The 12,782-nt window shown below is 34.9% G+C and overlaps 1 protein-coding gene across 1 annotated transcript in view; it reads right to left on the reverse strand.

Annotated features, from left to right (window-relative positions):
• The window catches only part of LOC113228048 (intraflagellar transport protein 172 homolog), a 54,609-nt gene that overhangs the window by 23,478 nt on the left and 18,349 nt on the right, over positions 1-12,782 (reverse strand). The window contains exons 15-24 of the mRNA XM_026461188.1: positions 10,679-10,784; positions 9,490-9,711; positions 7,540-7,712; positions 6,588-6,704; positions 5,740-5,910; positions 5,486-5,554; positions 4,344-4,589; positions 1,836-1,977; positions 1,328-1,428; positions 760-866 (exon numbers count right to left, since the gene is read on the reverse strand). Of these exons, the coding sequence (XP_026316973.1) occupies positions 760-866; positions 1,328-1,428; positions 1,836-1,977; positions 4,344-4,589; positions 5,486-5,554; positions 5,740-5,910; positions 6,588-6,704; positions 7,540-7,712; positions 9,490-9,711; positions 10,679-10,784 (1,454 nt within the window). The remainder of the gene's footprint in view (positions 1-759; positions 867-1,327; positions 1,429-1,835; positions 1,978-4,343; positions 4,590-5,485; positions 5,555-5,739; positions 5,911-6,587; positions 6,705-7,539; positions 7,713-9,489; positions 9,712-10,678; positions 10,785-12,782) is intronic.

Consider the following 12,782-nt stretch of genomic DNA (forward strand, 5'->3'; position numbering starts at 1 on the left):
AACCTATTGCAATAAAACGGCAATTTCATACTTTAACCCCTAATATTTCAATCGCTTGTAGTTCCAACAATTGAAAATGACCAAGAAGTTTATATAAGCTTCTTGAAACTGATGTAATGTGTTCCATCTTTTGCGCATGCAAAGTGTAGCATAAGGACAGTTGGCTATTTGATTATTTTGTTTGCTTTTGTAATTTATATTTACGATTCATTTATATATAAATTAAATACATACTATACAACTGTACAAAATAACACTTTTAAATGATAACTATGATAACACAATATATTTGTTTAGTGAAAATATGATACAAAATCGTGTTTTTACACTTTACTGTAGTAATTTGTACAAGTTATTATTATACGTATAGTTCTGCATGATTGACAACCGCGCTGTCAGTCGAACAAACGAAGACTGTTGCCCGATTGACGCTCTGTATGCGATTTTCACCCCCCGATGGTTGCGGATACTTTTTCGCGCGAAATCGACGTCCATTTGTTGGTAGGTCAATGGTTATCGTTGTCAATTTAATGTCAACAATAATAAGCATAAAATATACCAAAAGATTTATATTATATAAATAATGTACGACAAATCGCGTAGTTAATGTGTCATTATGTTTTTTTTCATTGAAAGATAAAGTTAGGCGCACCACAGTATATAGTCAAATTCGAATTTCAAAAACGCCTTTGTGCAGTTTTCTAATGAGGAAGAAAACCTTTCCGAGCTAGTGAGGTGAAAAAAGAATTATAACGTTACCTTTGAGCTTGTAAAGCCCAACGAGCACCAAGGGCAGCCAGACCTCGAGCGGCTAGAAGCCTAGCAGCTGGAGCACCTCCTAATGCCGCTGCCCATTGAAGCGCCACCTATATACAATTTCATAAACATCCACATTCTGTAGTGCTTACCTATCGCACTTCGCTAACCGCCAACAAATTAACGAAGCCAATGTTCGAAAGTGTTGCTTATAATCGCTGCTTAGACTTGGAAATATCTGAACCAGTCTCGAGTAACGAATAGTCCGTCAGTTGGTCCAGACTGGTCTCCTGATAATCTCGGAAAGTACTCGGACTCTCCGTTTAGGTATAGTTCTTGCTTTCAGTCTTTGTTTCCTCCGAGTTCTTCGGTTCCGCAGTCTTGGTTTCAGAATATTTCCTGCTGTAGTCTATAGGTTGATATGAATAATGGCTCTATACAAAATATTTATTTTGTTACTTATTATTAAATTTCATTGCAAACGACTAAGATTTGTCAATAAGGCCTGGCAGACAAGAAACTCCACTTGAAATAGCCCACTATCATAAAAAGCCATAGATCATAAGCCTACCTGTTGTTGGACGCTACTTGGTGCATGAGCTCTTGCAACCCGTTCAGCTCCTTCCCATTGACCAGCCGATCGGTACATTTGTATGGCGCTTTTCCAGTCACCTATAATAACACAACTCGCGTTTCTTTAAACTACTTAACAGCTTTTGTCTTACTCAGCGGCAACTGGGCTATAACCTTAGTCATAGGTAATATTACATTGTGTATTAAAATTAAGGGTGGTAAATAAGGAATTACGACCGAGACACTATTAGAAGGAATTACGGAGTCGAGGTTCATAATTCTCGTACCGTCCATGCAACATACAATGTTTTTCATCACACTTGCACGTAAATACTATAATTGCATGCATGCTAACTTGACTATAATGTCCCAAATAAAATCCTCGGGCCTTTTTTCTTCTCATTACCGACCATGACTGTAATGAGTCCTGAGTACAAAAAACATTGTAAATATCAGGGGCGGTACGAGAATTATGATCTAACCTGTGTAATTTCAAGGTAACTTACCAGCTTGAATATAATAATTTTCAGCGGCTCTAAGATCCCCAGAGGCATGCAAAGCTTGAGCCACATGACGTCGGGTAGCTTCAAGTAGAGAGCTACGGTGTGCAGCTACCAAACGCAACATTGCTTCATACTGAGACGCTTCCTGTATTACGACGAATAACAATGTTCATTATCCACATTGTGATAAAACTATTATACAATTCATGTCTCTTTTTTATTTGTTATGGTTAAAGCTGGCAGCACCTCCAACTATACTTGTATTTTTTTTACATCATAATCATTGATTTACAAATAAATGGACGACGGGTCTAATACAAAAACTACGAAAAAAATGTCCCAAGTCAACCTATTTAAACGTAGCGACATGTAAATGAATATGAAAAAGCAAAAACGTTGAATTTAAATTATAATGTCATCGCAGTACTGTCTAATTTTGCTTGCAAAAATTGAAAGGCGCAAAAAACACCATATTCAGCTTCTACTGGAAACTTACCAAAATGTACCATATGTAGCTTCTGGTGAAAAGTACTTGAACACAGGTATAATGGAGTAGCCTTTATTATTTATAAATAAATTTTATATGTAAATGTTGAATTTTATACAATGCCATTCATTACCAGCTAGGGTGTCTGATTTTTTTTCTTGAGTTTCGAGAATTTTCGTACCCGATTTCTCGAGTTATTCGAGATTTTTTTTAAAAACCGTAAAAACTCAGCTCAATCAACTATAAAACTAAATGTGAACTTTTCGAAAGTTGTTTTGGCCTGGGCATTCTGAGTTGTGCCCCGAAATAAATTCCATCGTTCTTGGTCCCAGGTTCGATTCCCGGTAGAACCAATTTGGGAAATGAACTTTTGTAAATTGGTTCTGCTCTGGGATTCTGTTGCTCTGATACTTATGGAGAGTATGTACAGATAGTTCCCTAGTTTCAAACCAGGTGATTGTCTTACAATAGAACAGCAAGACCAAAACCATTTAGAAAAGTTAATTTGTTAAATTGATCCTACCGGTATCGAACCCGGGAAGTTCTCATCCAGCGCCCACAGTGCAAACCGTTAGGCTATCAAGGTTGGACTATTTGTATTATTATGCATTGTTTGAATGTGAAAGCTACAAATTGCTTAAACTTTAAAAAAAATCCTATTTAATATGCAGTGTCAGTCTGCTTCAATTACCTTCTTTGTTTCTTAAGTTGGCATATTTTGTCATTCATCCAACTTTTGATTTTTAACGCATTTTGGCGGTGTAAGATGTTCTCTGTTAATACTTCTCACTTTCTTCTTAAGTTCAAGCTATGTTTACTGGATAAATTCCTGTATTCTCTCCTTCCTATGCACAGTTCACTCATTGTTGTAATCACATACCAAAGCGTTAATATAAATTTAATAAAATATAATATAATGCCTAGGCACCAAAAATCAGTTCTTACTAGCAATGTTGGCAAAGCTGTTTTTTTTTATTTTCGTAAGCCTTTGCTGGTTATGTACACATCCGATTGTCTGAAATGAACCGAGCAAACAAATTTGTATATTTTCGGGATAAAATGTTTACAAAATATAAGTAATAAAGTGTTAGTGTGAGCAAAGTATAGAATCTCGAGGAAAACTGAAATAAATACATTTATTATGCCGTGTAATGAAATGTACCGATGTTTCGATTTTTTTAAATTCAAATTCAACGTAAAGCCAAATTTTCATAATCCTGAAAACCGATTCATAATAAAACCGTTATGCTTTAGGGAGTTTTGGATGCTTATTACAAAGAAAGGACTAAGTTAGCTTTGTTTAGCTTAGCTTAGGTTTGTTTAGTAATATTCTAAAAAAAAACCTAAAAAAATACTTTCGGGATTATGGAAATTCATGCAAACGTTATTTCGGGTTATGTATTTTCGGTATTCTGATTCGTAACCCCAAGCCGTAGAAAGAGTACAACAATATTTGAAAGTGTTACTAACATGTATTAAAAAATATTTTAATAATAACATTAGCATCAAAGCGACTCTATGAAATTTTTGTTCTAAATATTTCAAACGCTTGTGTTTGAAACAATTGAAATTGACGTGGTGGGTCTCGTTCAGTCTTTTACGCAAGCTATGAGTCGGAAAGAGACAGTTAGCTATTTGATTATTTTGATTGCTTTTATAATTATATTTACGATTAATTTAAATATAAATTAAATACTATATATACTAGTGCATAAAATAACACTTTTAAATGATAACTATGATAACACAATGTAGTACTTACTGAAAATATGGTATACCATCCTGTTTTTTCATTTTAGTTGAGTAATTTTTACAAGGTTTTGCTACACAATACGGCATCATTGACAAGCGCGCTGTCAATCGTACAAACGAAGACTAAAGCGTGAATGACGCTCTATATACGATTTTAACGCCCTATAAGTTCAGACACTTTTTAGCGCGGACCCGACGTCCATATAATTGTAAGTCAATGATTATAATCAAAAAACTTGTCTCATTCAAGTTCTAATTTAACCCAGTCTCACCTTATACATAGAAATAGCTTCATCAGCTTCTCCAAGCCCAATGTAGATCTGTTCAGCCTTCCTTAACTGTCCCTCCTGTCTCAACTGCTTAACCAATGGCAAGTAAATGTTCCTGGTCTCTTCTTCGGATAGATGCTGTGCAGCTAAACGTAGACCATCAGCAACTTTTCCTGCAGTGTTGTATGCGCGAACACATCTTTCTGCCATGCCACATGAGCTGAGTACTCGTTCTGCTGTGTCCCATTCCTGAAAAAGTTTTATTCGTATATTATTTATCGAGTTCTTAAGATAGCCGTCTCCATGGAACCTGCGAATAGCCCGAAATGCTAATTTATTTAAAAACAAATATAGGTACGCGATTAGATGCGAAGAAAATTTTTTCATTTGCAATCTTTATAAATTTTATTATTATTTCTGGACATTGCTTGAATGGCCCAGGGAAGCATGTATTACCCAAATAAGAATAATACCCAAATACTAAAATGTATTACTCACATTTTTTGTAAAATGATAGTGTTTTCCATCATTATTTTAAAGAGAACCATGCATTTTTCTTATTGACCCTAAAACTATTATATTCTTCTTCTTACGTCCTGTAGGGCTAGCACGGCAGGACGCGACTAGCGCGAACGCGACATTATAGTGCGAGACGCTATTCTCGCATAGAGATCTCGAGCTTCATGTCGCTCTCGCGCAAGTTGCGTCTTGTCGTGCTAGCCCTACTGTAGGACAAATTTTGGCGGGCGCGCTCCTCTAAGGTGATTTCATAATTATAATTGTCGGAACTAGATATGTTTGATCTGTCTAAATACAAATTTAATAAGGCTAATGTTTGTTAGTTTACCGAAGCATTACGTATAGTAGTTTGTGAGACTGTTTCTATTTATTTATTTTTGAAAGGTGCTTTGTAATGTTACTAAGTTTGTTTTTTACTTTCTTTGACAGCATTGTACGTTTTAAATCAATAGCGATAATGCTTCATTTGAACAATTTACATTTTTGTAGTAATATGTGATTATGTGGTTGATTGTACAATTAGCTGTAAGTTTATTCTTACTACGTATAATAAAAATAAAAACAAATAGAAAATGGCTTAACAAAACTTTTATTTTGTGTTCCATTTTAACTATTCGTAGACTTACTTGGATAGAAATGAAATGATCTCCTAACTGTTCGCATTGTTCCCGAATAGAATCTTTGTCCTCGATAACCTGAAATTTAACCAAATACAATAATTTCACGTCCTACCAAACACCTAGCGTAAGTAGACAAAATTATTTCTAAAAAACTCACAAACAATAATAAATCAAAAATAAGAAATCTCTTTGAAAATCGGTAACGCCTACAAGACAATAAATTTTCATTTATATCAGGCCTTCCTAATGAAATAACGAACCTGCACGATCTGTAGAGCCCGCTTATAATGATGAGCCTTGATTGCGGCGGTCAACGCCGCGCGGGTTTCCCCAGCCTCGATCAGATGCGGCACTGCAGCACCTGCTTGTCGAGACGATACTAGCCAATTGCCCCACATCCCTTCTAAACGTGTCACTTCTTCTGGACAAGCCTGTAAGAGAGCAGAGAGATTTCATTTCACGGACAGTAACTTTAGGACTATTAATGATTATCATAGCGTGATCGATGATAGTGATATGGCGATCGTCTTTCTCAATCGTCATAGGACACCCTGCCTTACACAGGTTTCTTCTGAGGAGTCATGGTCTCAAAATGCACTTTAGAGCATTTCAGTTGTCTGTTTTAATAGACAACTGAAAAAGGTGTATATAGAGACGTGATGTGGTGTGTGAAATGGTTTTCCACGTCGCCGTCGATGAACTTAACAGGCGTGAAATCGACGTAGTGAAAATTTGTTTTATTTTAATGTAAAACTATTAAATGAATTACCTTCCTATATCCTATTCACACTGGATTTTCATTAAGAGCGTTTGTTTTTATGTTTTTTTACAAACATTTTTAGTAACATTACTTACGTACCTACTACAATACAAGCTAAAGTGTGAAAAACGTCGAAAGTGAATAAAAAGGTTGATTTAAACAATGTTTTAGTGTTTTTTGAACACCTGAAAAATATATTATACCTAATGCCACTCCGAGTTCACGCCGATCACGACGCCGCCAATGACTTTACGATCGAAGCACATCTCTAGTGTGTGCCTTTAGAAGAAATACAATTATTGTACCTATACTTATGGAAGGTACTGGGTTCATTGTACACACACTTACCTCTCGTGCAAGTTGTACAGCTCTAGCAAAGTTATTCCCTTTGGCATAGTACTCAACAGCAGCTTTCGTATCACCCATTCTCTCCGATATCTCCCCAGCCATCTCCCACCATTCCTCCTGAAATGGTGACTTTTGTTTTAACTTATAAAAAATACATCTACGATATAAAGTATAACAATATAATTATTATCAATCTGATAGTAACATATTCATGTTCCATGACATCCAGTGGTTTTGACCCTTAAATGACACAAAATGCAGAATCTATCCCGAAGTCGAGAGTAAAAATAATGTTTGGTAAACAACACTTAAGTCAATAACATCTGTCATAATTATTTGTTTTACCTCCCAGCTAATTATAATGGGAAAAGCGCTAAATGCCCTACGTTCATAAAAGTGTACTAATAGTACAGAAAGTATTAAAGGCGGTAAATAAGCAATTACAAACGAGACTATATTAGAAGCCCGAAGTCAAAGACTGAGGCCTTTCGAAATCAAGGTTCGTAATTCCCGTACCGCCTGTGAAACACATAGAATGTTTTTCATCACACTTGTACTTAAATAGTATGATTGCAAGCAGGCTAACTTGATTATGATGACCCAAATAAAACCCTCGGGCCTTTCTTCTTCTCGTTGCAACCATGGTCATGTAATGCAATAACGTGAGAAGAAAAAAGGCGCGAGGGTTATTATAGCCTTAAGTTAGTCAGTTTTATGAGCAAGTGTGATAAAAATATAATTACACGCTTCAGGTCCAAGCAAGTATGCCCTCAGTTTTGTAGAAATAACATATTTTTGTAGTTATCTTATATACAGCGCTAAATAAGAATGGGACATTTTCATATTATTATACACGGCATTTATGTAATCATCTCAACCACTTCACATATTATGTACATTTTGATGTACACGGGTCGTTAGGAGGACAGATATCGTGCTTTTATATTATTACCTGAATAAGTTGCGTATGTACAGAATCAACGATATCGTTGTCCCTAAGCAACTGTGGATGTTGTAGAAGTAGATTGGCCGCCCGCCTAGCGCGCCCGCCTTTCAACCAGAAACGAACTGCGCCTTGGAAGTCGCCAACAGCAGCTAATGCTGCACCGGCTTCTCCTAAACGCCCTGAGACAGATTTTTATCATTGTTATATACATTTGTTCGTGTCGGTTACTCAAATTTCCGGAGCGCGGTATAACATGTAGTCACCGACAAATTAACAGCAGTTCATCTTTTTCATATATTTCCTAAATTTAATTCCTTGTAAACAATGAATACAATATATGCAGTTAACACTATAAAAGTGCCTCAATTGATCGTGTAAATCAACCCCGAAAATCAAATAGTCAAATTAACAGACACGTTTTTTAAATGAATCAGTACTATTCTGCTGATTAGCAAAGGTCTTCCAAACCTCTAAGGAATAGTTTCCCTATTTTGTATACTAGTGAACCGCCATAACGAAGCAGTTAAAAAAAATATTTTTACCCAGTCTATTAATCTATTTTAAGATTTTTTGGGAAATCAAATGTCATTTATATGCCGTACAATGCCGAAGAAAATAAATATGTTAAAACTCGTATTTTATAAAGAGTGATTATTCAGGAGGTGGCAACACTTTCTATTTATTTTAAAATATTTTTGAATTTTTTACGAAGGTTGTTAATTTGGATGCATTATTTTAAGAATAGGTAAAAGCCATTGGGTGAATATGAAGGAAATGTGCTGTGAAATCAGCCTGCAAAATTTGCATATACAATCAGTTTTGGCATTTTAGTAAGTTTGTGCTTTAAGATACGAGTTTGAGAAAGTAAGGCGATGATTTAGCACATCAATAGCGTTCATTCACCCATTCCCGCCACTGTATACGTTACTTGTGGAAACGATGAAGAGATCCAACGTTCCCGGTAATGCCCGAAAGTGTTATCGTTTGCGTATCATGATAGAATTCACCCTGACATGTATACAACCTAAGGTGTTGTAAACTTTGAAATAGTTTCATAACAATGACACATATAAATTATTATGATTTTTTTTTCAAACAATATATAACAAAAAACGTAACAATATAAATACTAAGCTGAATCGTCACTTCAAAATCCGACCAAATCCAAAAAAGCTACGTCTAAAGGTGGAATCATTTCTGGCAAAATGTAACGAAACAAATTAAAAATACAAATAAACACCAAAATAAATAAAAGTAATTAACAAAACAACACAACATTTCAACTTTGAAACATGAATATTTCCGAAACTCGTCTGAAACGCAAGCATACTCTGACACGAAAAATAAAAAAAAGGGAAAAAGTTAAAATTTGCCTTTTTAGGGGACCGTAGTTTTTTATGAACGTAAAATGAAAATTGATACATTTTATATTTTTTAAATTATGAAATTAAAGAAACTGAATTATAGTTATTATGCACTGCATTTAAAATATTAGTTTTAATATGAAGTATAAGAAGATGTATTATGAACGCAATTCATATTGTTTATGTTTATTAAACATGTACATCATTGAAATGTTAATAAATGTAATATTAACAACATATAAATTTATAGAGTGCCATGCCTCAATTCCATATTTTTTTAAGATTTACAGGAATAAGTCACTGTCGAAATGTCACTTTGGGATGAAAGTCGGGTCAATGACCGATATTGACATGCTAAATGACACAAAAAAATCCAACTAAATCAGAACATGGACACATAGTCATTTCCTTAGGTTACTTAATGCAGTCTTGCAGCGAAACATGGCGACTATAGCAAAACTACTTTTTTGGAAATACTTATTGAAGGCCGAAGTAATAATGGTAGAAAAGGTTTGAGCTTTTATACATAAATTCATATAAGATAATGTTAAGTAGATCAGCAATCATTAAAAATTGTACTTATATGTCTTACCAGTAGAAGTCAAATAATCCATATGCTGTTGTTTTAACCCCGTCACGGCGGGTCGATTGGTTCTTTCGGCCAAAGCAATAGCATCGGTCCATCGGTTGAACTGTTTGTACATATTGATGGCCAGTTCTGGTCTGTTGGCTTTTTTCACATAGTAGTCTTCAGCCGTGGATAGATCTCCGGCAAAGATTGCGAGACGAGCTCGGATTACCGGGCTGTTGAGACCTGTTATTTTGAACATCTATAGGATATACATACATGAATATAAATTCCATTATGGTGTACGTACCTAAGTAAAAATAAAACGCAAGAGGAATATGATAACCTACAAAATGAGATAGTAAGAATGATAAAATGTATAAACTTACTCGACCCAAATATACGGAAGCTAGTTTTTTATGATTTTAGGAGTCCCCATGTAAAAAATATTGGTGATCAGAATCACCTCTTAAAAACATTTATAAAAGTAATATAAATTAATCAAGCAAAACAGACGCCCAGATGTCGAGTTTCAGACAACAGGCCGTTACTCCATAACATACCGTATTAATAACACAGTTATTAATAATACAGATTGTATACAGGGTTATTAGTAAAATAACAAATTCGCAGGAATATTTCCAACATCATAAACAACAACTTTTGTTCCATAACTTTTAATAATTAGTAAATGTCAGTCCGACGCCAAACGCAGGAGCGGAAGTGGGAGTCGATGGGAAGGATACTTGCACGTTTGAACTTACTACCTTATTACCAAATACAGACCTAAAAAGTGTCAGATAGTACAAGAAAAATGCAATAGTTTATTTTTGGTAAATTTATTATGTTTTCTTGTTTATGTTAGGAATAAGCAAGTATATTTATCTAAACTTCAGGGAAATGATACACGCAGAGTTAATAGTACCAAGAACATATTATTGAAAAGGAGGTATTATCACCTCTAGACGTATTACTCGAGTTTTAGGTAAATATACTGAGCCTATTCTCATCTACGACAACCGTTATTGATTTAAACACGGTGAAAGTTATAAGTCAATATTATTTCAACCATAATTATTGTAAAAATTACCTTAAGGGGTTGGCCTGTACATAATTCATCTAAACATTATGTATTCATGAATAATATTCATATATAGTAGATAAATATGTAAATTTATACGATAATAAAAGTGTATGTGGATAAAAAACATACCAGCAGTGCTATCTCCGTTCCCTTCCTCCGTAGCTAACTCCACAGTCTTCTCGAGGTAAAACGTACGAGCTTCATCACCAATTTCACGATAGCATTTCGCTGCTAGCTGTGTAACATTTCGTTGCTTTTCAAGAATTGCGACCAACACAAAGATTTTTTCACTTATTATGAATGTGATAAAATTTTTATACATCGACGGCTTTCTAGAATATCGTCCTATCTCAAATGCAGCTAATTCATCAGGAATATGGCATTAAAAAAACTGAAACGTATCTGCATCGCAAAATTAACGAATAATAGACCATCTCAACGATGTCATGTGATAATTGTAACCAACGAAAATCTCGGAATCCCAATCATAATACCATTTAGCATTTTGTGAAAAATTTAATTTAGTTAAGCAGTTCTGTCGTCGGTCTGTCGTCACGACATAAAGAGAACGCGCCCTAATAATCAGAGCTTCTAAATAAATCAAGAGTCAAAATAATGTCTAACAGCCACACCAATTACCTGATCTAAAACAAAGGAAATCCCTATACTGTTAGAACACCCAGACGAAAATAAATAATTAAAATATAATTATAATTTTCCAAATTGTTCCTACTAGGAATCGAACCCGGCACCTCCTCATCCGCCTACAGAGCAAACTTTCAACCATCGAGGTCGTCAATATATACCGAGTTTTCTATAGTTGAAAAATACATCATTGGGCCGTACGATTAGTCGGCCTGTGTTTGGAGTTAGGCGCTGTTCTAGAAAGTCATCGATTGGATCCAGAGATAGGTATCGATATTGGAACCTTACAATAAACCTACAATAGTTAACCTGGGTTTAATCTATACCTGACACCTTAGAATAATAACGCATAGAAACCTAGCCCGCACACGCTAAGTGAGGCAAGTTAGAGGGTTCCAAACGCGTCCCAGGAGCGCGCGGGCTGTTAGTGCTCAAGGTCATATTGCACCGCGAACAGCTCCAAAATTTTTTGCTAAAAATGACGTAATGTGCGGTAAATGGGTGTAAAAATACAACAGACAAACATAAAATAGACACTAACATCGCATTCCACAAGTAAGTAATGCGTTTCAACTCATATTTATATGTAAATATTCACTAAAACAGAAAAATAATTTCGCGGCAACAAGATACGAAAGTGTTGCAAAGTAACGAATTTTTTTTCTCCCCATTTTGCTATTCTGTATCAAAATAATTATATTACGTAAATTTTAGTGGTGCCTGTAATTTAGATTTATTTGCGCATCTTGAACTAATATTTACTTTAATAAACATTAAATGTTTTCGTTAACTCCTGTAAGTGATTGGGACACTTAATTATTTTATAATACTTTTAACGGCTCTGCGTTCATGCTTTATTGAATAATTATTTATTTTAATTTTATTTGAATTGGAGCACATATTGCAACAAATTTACAGTACTTATATATTTGTTTCTACTATAGTGTTGGCACCACCAGTACAACTTTGATAGCTTATTATATGTCTTTCTTTTCGTAACTCAAGCGAAATATTTTATATTAAAATATTTTATTTTCTTAAAAGGGGAGCATTCTTAAGCGATTTTTTAATCTATTTTAACAGTTATTTTCTTTAATGTTTGCTTATGGCATTTTCGGTTTTAGGTTTCGAATATGGCACTATTTCTAAATCCAAGATGCGGGCGCGATTTTTCGAATAATGGCAAGTTGGGTATCGTTTTCGAGATGTTTGGGAATGTTCAATACAAATATGGCACTCATTTCTAAATCCAAGATGGCAAACACGACAGTTCAAACAAGAGCAATATTCGTAATGAGCACCCCCAAATACCTCGAAAACGATACCCAACTTGCCATTATTTGAAAAATCGTGCCCGCCATCTTGGATTAACAAATAGTGCCATATTCACATTGAGCATCCCCAAATACCTCGAAAATGATACCCACATAGCATTTTTTTGAAAAAATCGTGCCCGCCATCTTGGATTTAGAAATGAGTGCCACATTCGTAATGAGCACCCCCAAGTACCTCGAAAATGATACCCATATTGCATTTATTTGAAAACTCGTGTCCGCCATCTTGGATTTAGAAATGAGTGCCATATTCG

The sequence above is a fragment of the Hyposmocoma kahamanoa genome, unplaced genomic scaffold (assembly GCF_003589595.1).
Source record: "Hyposmocoma kahamanoa isolate Upper Pololo Valley unplaced genomic scaffold, ASM358959v1 220, whole genome shotgun sequence".
Lineage (NCBI taxonomy): Eukaryota > Metazoa > Arthropoda > Insecta > Lepidoptera > Cosmopterigidae > Hyposmocoma > Hyposmocoma kahamanoa.